General features: G+C 37.0%; 1 protein-coding gene across 2 annotated transcripts in view; it reads left to right on the plus strand.

Annotated features, from left to right (window-relative positions):
- The window catches only part of tmlhe (trimethyllysine hydroxylase, epsilon), a 294616-nt gene that overhangs the window by 206259 nt on the left and 71901 nt on the right, over window positions 1-16456 (plus strand). For both annotated transcript variants that reach the window (XM_051934393.1, XM_028815427.2), the window contains one exon: window positions 5401-5680. In XM_051934393.1, the coding sequence (XP_051790353.1) occupies window positions 5401-5680 (280 nt within the window). The remainder of the gene's footprint in view (window positions 1-5400; window positions 5681-16456) is intronic.

Here is a 16456-nt window from a genome sequence, read left to right on the forward strand (position 1 = left end):
ACATGCATTCCTAAAGATTAATTCTGCGTTTAAAACTGGCCAAAATGAAAGCTTTCTTAGGGATGCCCCTGTTCAGTGTATTTGTCTGTCTGTGTGTGTGTGTGTATATATATATATATGTGTGTGAAGTCACAGGTTATACATCATGGCAATAATGAGCAGAGCAACAAGAAACAAGGTAGTTAAACTACATCAACATGTTCTCTCTAGACAAAGATTTCAAAGCAGACTTGTGTTTCAAGATGTGCTATTCAAGCTCAATGCTGAGAAATACAAACAGATACTTATCCTTCATGCAGTATCATGAGGGAGGCGTCTGATTGCCCCAGAAGTTATTCTGCAGGCAGGACAATGATCCCAAACATACAGCCACTCATTAAGAACTGTCTTCGGCGTAAAGAACAAGGAGTTCTGGAAGTGATGGTATGGCCTGCACAGACTGCTGATCTCAACATCGAGTGTGTCTGGGATTACATGAAGAGACAGAAGGATTTGAGGCAGCCTACATCCACAGAAGATCTGTGGTTAGTTCTCCCAAGTTGTTTTGAACGACCTACCAGCCAAGTTCCTTCAAAAACTCTTTGTAAGTGTACCTAGTAGATTTGACGCTGTTTTCGAAGACAAAGGGTGGTCACACCAAATATCAATTTGATTTAGATATCTCTTCCGTTCATTCACTTTGCATTGTTAATTGATAAAAAACTAAACTATTAATACTTCTGTTTGTGTAAGCATTCTTAGTTTATATATATATATATATATATATATATATACTGTACATACAATAAGTCGAGTCACTTTCCTGTCATACAATACAAGAGTAACTAGACTGCTTCTAGAACTGCAAGGTACAAGTTGTGATGGAAGACTAGCTGTATCCTTTCTGTTTAATGAAAACTGATTAAGCTCTCGAAATGTTTGAAAATTTTAATATTATGAAAAAAATGAGTACATTGGGTCCAAGCTGTTACTTTAAAATCAGTTCTTCAACAACAATGCAGGAATACAGATTGAAACTTAAGGTCAAATTTTGCAGAAACATTCAAACATTTTTCTTTATACCACAAACCTGAGGCTAAGGATCTGTGTTGGTATCCAGAAGGTTGCAGGTTCGAATCCCCGTCACTGCCAAAAGAGATCCTACTCTTCTGGGCCCTTGAGCAAGACCCTTAACCTGTAATTGCTCCAGGGGTGCTGTACAATGGCTGACCCTGCGCTCTGACCCCAAGGGGTATGCGAAAACTAACAAATTCCTAATACAAGAAATTGTATAAAGCGAAGTAAAGAACAAAAAAAACCCCATAGAAACATGGAATAAATTACAAGGTAGTGTGGAAGAGAGTTAGACTTTATGGACCTTCAAAGCACGAGTTGAGTTTGTTTTAGAGATCTTGGGTATATAGGATTGGGAATCTTTGTGGGGATAAATATCCTTTTCTTGCCAAAACTTTCCTAATGGTTTTTCAGAAGAACAGCATATATGTCAGGCCCTACAAGATTGTTAGGTGCCTGACTTGCATTGTGCCCAACCCCCTCACCCTTTGCCTTGCAAAGAACAGGAGCTGAAATAAGTAACAGCATTGTTGTGTAGAACCTTGCAGAGCCACTGCCTGTATATACAGTATACTGTACTTCCATCCTGAATCTTCATGTCATTGGTTTGAATGTCAACAGTGTCAGGCACAACTTATCTTTGAGTCACTATAAAAATACGGAATGTAATTGGAAAGCTTAAGAAAAGGAGCGTCTCACACATGCACAAACAAACGAATGGACTGTTTGGCAGCAACAGGGGAGAATATCTGAAATCATATTGGAAGCCAAAAGCTAATCAAAGCTGACTGAACAACAAAAAATAAAATCCTGTTGGAACAGGAAACTGGCATCTAAACATGGAAAGAAACCAGCAGAGTGAGGTCGATAGTCCTGTTGGTGGTGAAAGCCTAAATATGAGTTTCTTGCAGCCAGCCAGGCAAGAATTCTCCAGGAAAGTGAGAAAGCAAAGATAATAATGAACTTTGTACTAAACATACTGTATGTTTGTTTAATCTGTCCTCAGCTTGTCAAGTGCCTGTTTATATGTTATGTGTTCTGCGATGTATACATCTTGCAGAAGTTCCTGCATATACTTCAGATAGCTTCTCTTGCCAAAAATGTATAGTTAATTTAGAGTTATTGGAGAAAAATATGAGCTTTGAATGACCATGTGAGACACCTGATACAGTAGCTATTAGGTAAATCGAAAATTGGATTAACTGTTTTAAAAAAAAAAGCAGGCATTTCTGATTCACCTTCAGTCTCTCAAGACTCTACTGCAGTCAGCGCATGGCAAAAATCAGCAGCATCAATTCAACCACAGGGTGAATGGGTAACAGTTAGACAGAGGTCTGAGAAATCAGAATTTAGTCCCTTAGCCCCTGTGCCACCAATTTGGAACCAGAACTCTGCACTCAGCAACATATCTGTCAAAGCTGAGAACAATAAAACACTCATAGTTGGCATCTCCATAGTGAAGAATACTAAAATTCCAAACCGTTTTGACCCAGTGGTCAAAATAAACATGTCTCCCGGGGCAAAAGTATCTGAAATTGAGGTTAAATTGGACTTCATGGGTGAAGATGAAGTATCCACCTCATTGCTACATTTCAGCACCAACAATATTGTTTTGCGGTAATCTGAGGTATTAAAGAGAAACTTAATATCTTTGTTCACCAAAGTGTCAGAAAATCTCAGCATTTCATTTTGTCTGACCCTTTACAAAAATTATATAGAGGGTCTATTTCCTATAGCACCTTATGGTCCCTTCACTGCTTGTTAAAGACCTGGTGTGCAATTTAAAACATGGGAAAGCTGTGAAATTTTAAAGAGTGAGGGATGGCATTCATTCTAACTAAAGGGAATGTTTTATTGTTTTCCAAAATATGACAAAAATTGCCTGACTGACTAATCACAGCACCATCCAGGCCACAGCCTTATGATCCTAAATAGTTGGCTATTTTTTACCCCACCTGTTATTGTTTTGTAGCTGTTACCCAGAATTCTTGTTAATGTAGGAAATCTTAGAAATTTAGACCTGAAATAAAATCTAAATCAATTAATAACCGAAGGATAAAAAAACATAATTAGAGCAAGAATTAAAATTGGATCTACTTCCAAGAGTACCTGTATTAGTAAGTTAACTGGAATTAAAACATAGTTTAACACCATCTGAAAAACATCTTTGCAGATTAAAATTCTGTTTGCTAAACATTCATACTCTTGGGAGACCGAGATAATTTGGTAGATGATATTGACTACAAAATCGAATTTGTGTGTTCTTACTGAAGCCTGGCTTAGTAAATCTGACGATATTCCTTTTGCTGAGGAATGATCAAATAGTTATACATTGTTTAATAAATCAAGAGAGGCTGGTTTGGGAGGTGACCTTGGGATAATTCTCTGTGATGAACTGCAAACTGTTTCTAAAGAATTAAGCAAATTTACTCTTTTTGAGGCCCTCAGATATTAAAGAAGATTCTAGTGCAATATTCATGGTTTATGACTCAATATGGCAGATGTTTTATTTGATTTACCTCTAAATTATGATCATTTAGTTTGGATGGGAGATTTTTCCACAAAGATGTAGAAACTGACCCTTTCAGCAGACAGTTAACTCATCTGTTAAATACAAGAATGTATTTGTCAGATTGTCAGTGGGCAACTCATTGTTGTAATAACACGTTCAATTTAATTATTACTTACAGTAATACTCCATTAAATAGTTATTTCTTATTGCTACTTAATAATGCTTGATTTTTTTTTTTTGCCCTTACCAATATTATTACAGATTTATATAAGGACAGTACAACATCTGGACAGTAATTCTGCATCAGAATTGGTAGATATTTTGAGAAAGTCAAACATAATGATGGAAAGTAATTTCGATCACCTCATATCTAATTACATCACTTAGAAAGAGGCATTGGATACAGTAGTTCCCTTTAAAACACAAGTGATTAAAGCACATTGAAACTCACCAGGTTTAAAGAGAGTACTGGATCTGTTAAATTAGACAGCTGAAAACTGAAGTATAGATGGAGGGCAACATAGCTAATGATCAGACAGTGATAAAAGTATAAAAAGAAGTGCATTTTTTTTGGTCCGCTCTGACTACTATTCTAGATTAATAGATGAGAACAGAAATAATCCTTGTGTACTATTTAGTACAGTTGCTTATCTGACAAATGGGAATTCTGAACTTTAATACAAAACATGTACAGACATTAGTAGTGCAAATTTCATGGACTTCTTTAATGTTAAAATTGACAAAATAATATCCCAGACTTCAGTGTCACCTCACAAACTAATTAGTCCATTGTCAAATCCTACCTCTTGTTAAGATGACCACTTTAGCAGTTTTAACTTGAGTTTTAATTTGAAATGGATGTTGTAAATATAATTTCTAAAATATAATCTACTACCTGTCACTTATATCCAGCCCCAACAAAACTAGAGAAAAGCTCAATGACTGTTCCAGTTGGAACCCATTCTTGGCATTATCAATAGTTCATTGCTGACTGGCATAGTTTCTTGTTCACTAGAAGTGTCAGTTATCAGACTGTTGCTGAAAAAATCTGAACTAAATATTTATACATTTAATTATTATAGATCTATTTCACAATTTCACAATGAACTTTTTAACAGAATGGAAAAGTATCATTTCAATTTCTAAAATGAAACCTATGACCTGTTCTTAAGATCTTGAACCATTAAAACTACTGAAGATCTTAATTCACTGTTCTGGCAGTGCTCATTCTTAACATTATCAATATGTTTTTAACTGGCACAATTACTGATGCACTAAAACTGACAGTTATATTTCTGTTGAGAAAAAACAACACCGAAATATTCTTAACAATTATAGCCTTAATGCAGATATACCCTTTCTTTCTAAAACACGTGAAAAAATGGTCACCACATGGCTTTAGTCTCCCCTTACAAATCACAATTTATTTGAGAAATTGCAGTCTGGCTTCCACACCAGTACAGAAATAGCAATATTATTCATTTATTCATTTTCTAAACTCACTTCACCCTGAAAAGGATTGTTGGGAAGCTGAAGCCTGTCCCACCAATCCTACTGCATGAGGCAGGAACAATCCCTGACACCATTCCCATGTTGTAAATAACATTATCCTGTGATGAAGGTTCACTCAGTAAAGAGCACAATACAAAAATAAACATAATTGAATACAAAATAAACTAAATCCATGTTCTCATCTTGTGGCTGTACTTATTTAGTAGATCATGTTTTCCTAAACTGCATGGCTCCTTTTAAAGTTGTGTTAAACTTTTAGCTCCTGAGCAATAATAAGTTCACATCTTATAAACAAAGTGAAAGTTATTTTTCTAAATTTTTAGGGCCAGATCAACATGTGACACAGTACCGCTTATCGTGGTTGGTGGAAAACAGTTATGAAGGTCAGAAGCAGAATGCAGTCCAACCCCGTATTCTTTGGGACTCAGAAACTTACAGGAATGCCAAACTTCCAGCTGTTAAACGAAAAGACTTCATGGAGTGTGATGAAGAACTTAAAACATTCTTGAAAAATTTTTTGCTTTATGGTATAGCATTTGTTGAAGATGTTCCACCAACAATAGATGCCACTGAAACTGTTGCTCAAAGAATCAGTCTTATCAGGTGAGTATTTTAACTGATGTTGCAGTGCTCCTAGTTATTTTATAATTATTGGTTGTCTAATTCAGTTGTCTTAGGAAGGTCATCCTTAGTTCACTTTTTTAAAAATAAATTCTTTGAGAATAACGTCAACTGCATGTTTTTAATTACATTGTTATTGTATTGGTTTTTGACTTCTATTGTACCATCCGCTAATGGTGCAAGATCTTGTTTGCTACTTTGAATTTAATAAATACTTTTGGTATCTAACAAAGTGTATCATTTAGATTTTTCCAGTATCATATTTTTGAAGCTTACATTTGATTTATGAATTAGGCCTTTAGTCAGGTGCAGTGCTCTTTTTGCCATGAAAATTCTGGTGCAGCCATAACATAATTTTCCTACATGTGTGCAGACTTCTCTAATGTTTACATGAGCATACCTGACTAATAATGTCTCCCTATTTTACCAAAGACTAGCAAGTCATGGAAATTCACACATTTTTCACTCGTGTGAACTTGGTTGAGTCTGTTACGTAATAAGCAGTCTTTTTGTCCAATGACAGAGTTATTCTGCTGTTTTCACATTCTGCATCATTTCCCATGTATCATTCAAAACTTGTTTGCACTTTTGGCTAGATTTTTAGTAAATATATAGTTCACACTCTCCACCTTCAACTTCCAGGCCTTTAGCTTTGGTGCATACGTCCTGTTAGTTTTCTTCATGTATCTGAATAAAAAGATAATTGGCCAAATATTCCTCAAAATACTTGGTCAATTGTAACAGTGAAAGTTAAAGACAAAGTCCAACACAGTCACAGTCCTACATACCTCAGCCAGTTGGCCACCAGCTCCCTCTTAGGTATTCTGTATTATGAAGTACAAAATGTGAAATTTATAAACCAATTTCTGGGCCATTTATCTGAAGACAGGATCTTGACATCCTTTAATTACAATGCTCTTTGATTCAATTGCACTAAGTTCCACAACAGGATACAGATAAGAGAAACAGAAAAGAGGAAGGTTAGTAACAGTTCATACATAAATATTGTATTACTGATATTAAAATTCAAGTTTTATTCGTCACACACACACACACACTGAGCAATATGCAGTGAATTGAAAAGCTAGCCTACTTTAAGCCTACTCCAAGACAAAACCAAACATGCAATAGAATACATAAAAAAATTTAGAAAAAGAATTAACTAAATTAAATAAAATTAACTAAATTAAGTTAAACTAGATTAAATTTAACTTAAAATCTGAAACAGTAAAACGTATAAAGTGACTGTGTAGTAAGTTAAAGTGAGTGTGCAATGAGTGAATGTTTGAATGTTTGTTGGCTTGTCAAAGTTCAGGATCCTGATGGCTTGAGGGTAAAAGCTCCTTTTGAGTCTCTCAGTTCTTGCTGTTAAGCTGCATAGCCACTTCCCTGAGTTGTGCAGACAGAACAGTCTGTTGCTAGGGTGGGTAGAGTCCATAATTATTTTAATTGCCCTGGTCCTACAGCACTTGGTGTAGATATCCTGCAGAGAGGGCAGTGCTGACCTTAAGATGTGCCCAGCTGAACGCACCATTCCCAAACCATGATGTGCAGCTCAGTGTTAGGATGCTCTCTGTGGTGCTGGTGTAAAAAGTTTTCAAAATTGGTGTGGAGACCTGCTGCCTCAGGTGATAAAGGTTCTATATTGCCTTCGTGACCTGAAATTGTGTGTGCAGGGTCCATGTCAGGTTCTCAGTGATGTGCACACCCAGGTACCAGAAGTGGCTTACCCTCTAAACAGGAACTCCATTTATGCTGATGGGCCTGTAGATATACTGCTGCTTCTGCCTGAAATCCACCATTAGCTCCTTGGTCCTGCTGACATTCTGTGAAAGGTTATGAGCCTAGCACCATACTGCCAGGTTCTCTACCTCATCCAGATAGGCCTCCTCGTCATTGTAGGAAATGAGGTCTAAGACCACTATGTCATCAGCAAATTACACACAATCATGTGTAAAGAGAGTACAGTAGAGGACTGTGTACACAGCCCTGTGGAACTCCTATGTTGACAATGATAGTTTTGAAAAAACAGTTACCTGCTGTCACCACCTGAGGCCTGCCTGTTAAAAAAATCTAGCACCCAGTCACAGAGGGGAATGTTCAGTCCCAGGTCTTTAAGCTTTTTGGCCAATGTGGGGGACAATGATGTTAAAGGCCGAGCTGTACCCTATAAACAACAATCTTACATAATTCCCTTTGTTGCTGTCTATGTGGGATAAAGTGGTGCCAGATAGCATCATTTTAGACCTGTTTGCAAACTGGAGTGGATCAAAGTTCCTTGGAAGGAAGGAGCCGATGGAGACTTAAGTGATACCCTTGAAGCACTTCATGCCGAGATACGCGAGTACTACAGGGTGGTAATCATTAAGGCAGGTGGGTTTGTTGTTCTTCTGTACGGATACAATAACAGATTTTTAAAAAAAGGGGTTGGAACCACAGCCTGGGCTAAAGAGTTTTATTGAGAATGGATGTAAACACTCCAGATAGTTGATCATCACATGATTTAAGTATGTGCCCAGAGATTCCATCCGGAACTTGTGCTTTCCAGTAGTGCACTTGCCTCAGAGCATGAAGAACATTTGCTCTGAAACAGAGATCGTAGCTCTGCTGCTCTAAGCAGTGCTAATGCTAGTTCTATCATCCTCGCTATCCTACAAGTTAGTACTAGCTCCATTAGTGTTAGACCACATTTCCAAAGCATTCAAGTCGTTAGTCAGCAAAGAGTCAACACACAGTGCGTTTACTTCTAAAGTTTGTAATGGTCTGTACTCCCTGCCACATTCGTCTGCTGTCCCCTAGATGAAAGTAGACTTCACTTTCTCCTTGTACCGCTTCTTTGCCTTGTTTTTTACAACTCTCGTTAGAGAGTAGCAGGCTGCGTTGTTCTCACTGTAGTCTCCAGTCTACAATGTCAACATTCACTGCATCCTGGATTTTTTTTGTCCACCCACTGCTTCTGACTGGGGAAACACCAGATTGATTTTGTTGGAACAATGGACTCCTCTAGCATAGCAACAAAGCTGACATCGATACTTTTGTACAAATGAGTAACAAACAGACATGCAATATGCATAACTAACTATCAGCTGTTATCAAGGTTTACTAGACTAAAGTAGTGAGTCTTCAACCTGGATTTAAAAGCTGAGACCGAAGGGACATCTCTTATACAACCAGACAAATCATTCCATTTATTGTGGGCCTTGTAACTAAAAGCTCAACCTCCTACTGTTATCTTAATCCTTAAAATGTTTAGCTCCTGGACCACCAGCCAGTCATTCATGCATTGGTGATTCATGGTACTCTATACTTCATGTGGTACCCCCACACTCATCATTCGTGTGTTAGGGCTACACTGAACTCAGTTTTTCATTGGAAAAACTGCTTGTTGTTTGTGTGTTGGTGCGTTGCGTCGCCGAAAATTCAAAGGAGGATTGAAAAAGTTAATCATAATTGGTAAGTACTAGCCCATGTGTTTACATTCATTCATCCGTACAGAAATTTAAAGGGAACATTGTGAGTGGGAGGAGCTGAGTGGCAAGAGCAATAGTAATATTCTTTCATGCAGTGCCTACACGTGGGCTATTTGTCCAGAGACTGTAAGAACTTTTTAGTCAAACTTGTAAAGAATTTCAAAAATATCACAAAAGGTAAAAAAAAAAAAAAAAATCACTTTGCCAAGTGAATGTCAGTGTTGCAATATATACAAGTCTTTTTACGCTTGATGTACAACATCCTAATATTGATATATTGAGGGAAGGGGTTTGGGTCATCCATGTTCTCCTTTTGGCCTATCTCGTAGTCTGTTTCTGTGATATGTTGTACAGTGCTAAACAAGCCATCACAATGCAGCAAACCTATATGGGTCTGTATAGGAATGTGCTGCCCAATGAGTCCAAACATTGGCATCTACCCTTTAATTTTTTTTAGCAGGCACCTTTATCCTAGGCGACTTACAAAGCAAGTTTTATGTGTATATATAATAGTTTGTAAATTATATATTGGTTCTATCACCTTTCATTATATCTCTCGTCTTGTGGTGTATCCACTATCACTTGAAAGAAAGATTATATAATTTATTGGTGATCCACTATACAGTACTTAATTGCAGTCCTGTCAATTAGGCTTACTTACCAAGAAGCCAACTATCACACACAGCATTACCCTAAAGGCTGCCTCCCACACTACTGTATGATAAAGTAAAGAAATCATGAGTTGAGATGGGCCATCTTGCAACATAAGTCAGACACGTTTTAGCATCACATATTAATTGTACATTAATTGAATGTGAGTGCTTTCATTTTACAAAAGCAAGTTTTTTTTCTGTGATGATGCCTTTATCATAACGTGTGCAGTCAGTTGTGCCAATTAAATTAGAATTAGCAAGTGCAGCAAATTGCCATTTGATCTCTGCATGCACACCCAGACTGTAATGACATTGAATGTATCTGGGTAGCATTTTAATTATAGCATTCCATTCAGAGGGCATGGTAGAGCTCAGGGGTGACTACAAGGTTCCTGACTGTTTAATCAATTCACACTGAAGATCACGTGATTTCTGCCTGATGGTCTCTTCCTCCAGAAAGCAACATCTTTTGTTTTTTATATATTCAGAAACGAATAGTTCTCATCCATCACTTGTACCTTTTGTCAAAGTGTTTATTTGATATTTGGATTTCAGGCTTCACACATTATATACTTCATGTGTACATTTTGTCAGTTATTACTAAAACATGAAAAACGTTTCTGTTTTAACGATGTGTTTACATAGATTGTTATATAGACACGGAACACACATGAAATGTATGTATTCCTAATGACGATGTATTATTTACCCTCTGCAACTCCAAGCACTTCAATCCAAGATAAATACATAGTACTGAGAACCTTCTTTGCGAATTGAACTGCGGCGGTGTGTTGGGTGATAGGATACCAGTCCATTTGCTGTTTGCGCTGATCGACACATTTACAACAAAAAAGACACTGACGGAGAGATGCGAAAGGATTGGAGGTGGGCCGGGATTACTAGTTTTTTCATAAGCTTTGGTAATTCTAGTGTTTACCTGGGAGTGTATATAACCAGTCTCATCATGAAAATGTTCATGGAATTTATATTGTTTGAATTTTTTTTTTAATGGCAGTTCAGATTTCACATTTATAAACTTAGCTACTGATCCGAACAGCAAACAATATTTTTCTGTTTATTTGTTATACTGGAACTATAACCATGCTTTCCACACTATTCAGGCGGCCTGAACCTTTATTGCTCTCCATGTACACTCTGTTCAAATTTAACAGCGTGAGTGCTCTCATTAAGCCAGGGCAAGTTTCTTTGTGTTCAAATCACTCTTCCTTTATGTAGGGCAACTGAACCTAAGATTTCTGTTAGAAATATTTTATAATTAAACTGATCAATATAGCTCTCCTGAAAGTTTGTTCCTGACTATATCCAGAAACCTATGTACAGTCATGATCTAGCTGTCACACTGTTCTTGATTGAACCTATGATTTTATTTTTGAAGGCAAAAACAAACCAAAAGTAATTGAATATTGATTAGACATCATTAAGTGGAGTAATACTTAAATCGTTATTATTCTGGACTCTTTAAGTAATAACTAGATCCAGTTTGTTCTTACGATAATCACCTGGGCTTTAACAATGTACTGAAACCCTACTATCAGGTCACTACTTAGTAAAGGTGTCCATTTCCACTGAAACTACATAATTGTGATTTTCAATCCAAGTTAAATATAAAGCTATTAAATTCAGTCACCAAAAATGTATTTGGTCTATAAATTAGTATATGCCAGTGTGCCAGATTCTATTTTTATATCTATTATGAGCATCCTAAAGTATGTATTAACATCAAACTTTTTGAAAGTGAGTATGTAGTTTATCACACAATATTATTCCAAGGCTATCTCCTCAAAAAATGTTTCTATTGAGTTGTCAAAGAATTTAAACCTATTGAATTAGTGTCAGAAAATTACTAAAATGGGTTTCTGCAAGAAAACAGAGCCCAGATTTAGTACTTCGCATAATATTTTAAACAATGCAATTATATTTACAAGTGAGTCAATATTTAACAACTATTTCACACTTCATTCACTAGATTTGTGGACAAAATTGTGCTGCTAACTTTACCATCTCTGCCCACAGTGTTTCAAGTAAAAACTACTGGATTATGTGCATGGCTAGCTAAAATGCCCAAAAAGGTTTGATGCTCACGATGCATCATTTGTTAGTGATAAGATTACTTCTTTTAATCTGTTACACTATATCATTAAATCCATTAAATGGTGAATTTTACAGCTGATTTGAAAAACATTTTGAAATGTATGTTCAGACTATATTGAGTTAATATAGTTTTTATGTTTTTCTGAATTCTAGCATTTGTTATCACAGTGGGAAAATGCTTACTTTAAGTATGAAATGAAACTGCCATTCTAAAGAAATTAATATCTATGCAGTATATTGTGTTCTGCAAGTGAAGTTGCTACTATAATCTAGTTTCTTTGCAAACTTTGCCATGAAATTGACCTCTTCAACAAGACATTTATCATTGCAGCTGTTAAGTGTCATAGAGGCTTAAATAATTATCTTGTGTTACTGAAGTTGTACTTCAACTTTAGTACATGATAACTGTATTTCTCGTAACGTGTTCATCATATTTTACTAACAAAAAAGCAACTGAGGAGTTTTAAAAATGAAAAACATGAGCACTATTTGATTTTGAACTTAAAGTGAAACATAATTTACTACAATCAAAATCAACGATAAGGTCAATGTAAATAAAAAAACTAATGAAACTGAAATATAATAACATTTCGTGATATTAAGCGACAGAATGTAATTATTAGTAACAACTAATAATTTCAAACTGATTGTATTTTGATTTTTTTTGTGGGTCATTTGTCTCTTTTAAAACCCATAGCTTTCATATTAAAACACTTTTTTATTTAATAGTTCACCTTCATGGGTGCTAACTTGTCATAAACATTGGAAGAGGGAAGGCATGCAAAAGATATAGGCTTCATCATAAACAATTGTAAAAGTAGTAATAATTGTTATGCTGGGGTAGCTTAAGGAACACAGACACCAAAAGTAAAAATTAAATGATCAACGTGGCAACAAAGATGCAATTTTTAGACAACTGAATTGAATCAGCCTTTTAGCAGTACATTTAAACTATAGGTATCTGTCAAATGAATTTATATTATATCTTGTATTAAAACTTGAAATATATTGTCCCCCTGTATCTGTGACTTTATTTATGGCACTCTTTACATTCATTGCTGGCATGCTTTGAGGATCTCCATATTTGGGATTCTTGCTGAAAAACCTCTGACGCTGTGCTTTAATTGGATAGTGACATTGCATTCCTTGCATACGTTGCAGAATACACAGAAAATATTAGAACATTAGAACGTGTTTTTGTTAATATTATAATTATATTGTCACCATTACTGTAAGCTACTGTATCTCTAGATAGAACACCAAGACAATTTAGTTTGTGTAAGAGATTTACATTTCTTCACTAATGTGACACAGATTCAAATGTTTTAGGAAACTTGAAATGCAAAAAAAAAAAAAATCAAAAAATCACAGACTCGCCAGGTCAACTATTTCAGGTATTCTACAGCAACTGCCTGCCAAAACAGCTCAATTTCTACATGTTTTCTTAAAAGCAGCACTTCAAGAGCACAATTTTCTGAGAGAGTCTTACAGATAGATGTTGGCACAAGTGAATGAAGCTCTCCCTTGACTTTCTGAAATTCTTAAACTGCTTTTTTGCATGAATAAAGATTAATGGAGCAATAGAGAGGAGAGAACCTGCTTCCTCAATTTAAATGCTTATTCTAAAATGTTATTGATTAGATCCTGCCAGGTTTTGAAAAAGTTTTGTACAGATCCTCTAAGTGCGAATTTGATTTTTCCAGTTTCAAATACAGTGGAACCTTGGTTTTGCGAGCATAATTTGTTCCGGAAACGTGCTCGTAGTCCAAAGCACTCGTATATCAAAGTGAATTTCCCCATAAGAAATAATGGAAACTCAGATGATTTGTTCCACAACCCAAAACTATTCATATAAAAATGATTACCCTAAGTTCTTGTCTATAAGCCGCGGCTTATCTAAGGAAAAAAGTTGTGAAAATGAAAAAATAGAATATCGGCTTATACATAAGTCCGGCTTATACATCCATTGCGGGGGTTGCGTTCCAGAGCCACCCGCGAAATAAGAATATCCGCGAAGTAGAAACCATATGTTTATATGGGTATTTTTATATTGTCATGCTTGGGTCACAGATTTGCGCAGAAACACAGGAGGTTGTAGAGAGACAGGAACGTTATTCAAACACTGCAAACAAACATTTGTCTCTTTTTCAAAAGTTTAAACTGTGCTCCATGACAAGACAGAGATGACAGTTCCGTCTCACAATTAAAAGAATGCAAACATATCTTCCTCTTCAAAGGAGTGAAGCAAACAAATCAATATGTCTGTTTGGCTTTTAAGTATGCGAAGCACCGCGGCACAAAGCTGTTGAAGGCGGCAGCTCACACCCCCTCCGTCAGGAGCAGACAAAGAGAGAGAGAGGGAGAGTTTGTTTTTCAGTCAAAAATCAATACGTGCCCTTCGAGCTTTTAAGTATGCGAAGCACTGTGCAGCATGTCTTTTCAGGAATCAGCTTTACAAAAGATAGCAACGTGAAGATAATCTTTCAGCATTTTTAGACGAGCGTCCGTATCGTCTAGGTGTGCAAACAGCCCCCCTGCTCAATCCCCATACGTCAGGATCACAGATAGTCAGCGCAAGAGAGACAGAAAAGTAATCCGGCTAGCTTCTCAGCCATCTGCCAATAGCGTCCCTTGTATGAAATCAACTGGGCAAACCAACTGAGGAAGCATGTACCAGAAATTAAAAGACCCATTGTCCGCAGAAATCCGCGATATATATTTAAATATGCTTACATATAAAATCACAATTTAAATGACCGCTACGCGCTCGTGTTGACTCGGCGACGCCCAGAGCAGAAAGAACGCGCTCCGGCCGCTCCAACCGCGCCATGCGGGGAGTGAGAGAGACGCCAATATCTCACACTCTCTCCCCCCTTAAAGAAATTAAATGGGCGCGAGTGAGACCACTGACCTCCCTCCCTTCTATTAGTTATAGGTTATAGTACGTTCGGCTTATCCATGAGTCCAGCTTATCTATGATACGATTTTATTTTAAAAATTCATATGATTTTTGGTCTCCGGCTAATACATGAGTCCGGCTTATAGACAAGAACTTAGGGTAATACAAAATATAAAGTAAAAACACATAAAACAAATTAACCTGCACTTTACCTTTGAAAAGAGTCATGGCTGGTGTGAGTGAGTTTCTAAACTCTTGTGGGATTGCACCCAACGGGACGACATGCGGAAGAGCGTCCCAAAGCAATCGCAGTCTCCCAGCGCTGTAGCAGTTCACCATAAAAGCGAATCTGAAAAGATCGCGGACATGCTATAAGCGCCTGCCGTCGATGGGTGGAACAAGGAACATTATAAATGTGCAAGGCCCTGCCTGACTGAAGTGTCTGTGTATAGGAGAGCGGCAGATCCCGCTACAATAAATAACCGTGCTGTTGCTGTTTCAAGCTGAATAAAGCTGGTGTTGCTAAAGTCCTGAGACTCAGCTTCATGTTTTAGGGTGCAAGACGGGGACTCGCACGTCACAACACACACATACAATGCTAATGCTGCAGTAAAACAGTATACGCTCATACAGATGTTGAAGATATGAGTGAGGCACGCCGACTCAGACGGAGAATAGGAGACGAATGCCCACAATCCCGCAGCGAGAGAGAGAGAAGAACCATCAGCTCAGTTGTGATCACATGACGCTCAGCAGACAAAGCGTATACATACTACTCGTACTGCAAGACCTCGCTCGTTTATCAAGTCTAAATTTATTAAAAATTTTTGCTCATCTTGCAAAACACTCGTAAACCAAGTTACTCGCAAACCGAGGTTCCACTGTAGTATGTAACATCAGTTACCCACTGACTTAGAATAGGTGAGTTAGGATTCTTCCAACTGAGCAAGATAAGTCTACATGCCAATAGTTTAGTAAAGGCAATTACAGTTTGTTTGTCCTTCTCCACTTTAAGCCCATCTGGAGGTACACCAAACACAGCTGTTAGTGGATTAGGAGGGATTGTGACGCCAAGTTTGTCTGAAAGGCATTTAAAGATTTTGGTCCAAAATGATGTTAATTTGGTGCAGGCCCAAAACATGTGACCCAGTAACGCCAGAGCTTGATTGCAACTTTCACAGATTGGATCTTGCCCTGGAAACATTTTGGACAATTTTAAACGAGAAAGATGCGTTCTACATATAATTTATGCTTTGTGCATATGGAGCGTGAGTGAATTCTGTGCATTGCTACTTTCTACTCCTTTTCTGAAATATTGAGTAAGAGATCCTTTTCCCACTGTTCTCTTGGATCTTTGAAAAGGAGGGACTGTAAAATAGTTTTATATATTACGAAAATGCTGTCTGATACCACAAGACTAAGCAATATTTTTTCTAGCATAGACATAGGTGGGAGGTGAGGAAAATTGGGCAGGTTCTGTTTAATAAAGTTTCTAATTTGAAGGTAGTGAAAGAAATGTGTTTCTGGTAAGTTAAATTTGGAGTGCAATGTTTGTTGGAAGCAAAAACGTTGTCTATGTACAGATCTCCAAGTGATTTAATCCTGAATGTTTTCCAGGAATTAA

This window comes from Erpetoichthys calabaricus, chromosome 12, assembly GCF_900747795.2.
Source record: "Erpetoichthys calabaricus chromosome 12, fErpCal1.3, whole genome shotgun sequence".
NCBI classification, from domain to species: Eukaryota; Metazoa; Chordata; class Cladistia; order Polypteriformes; family Polypteridae; genus Erpetoichthys; species Erpetoichthys calabaricus.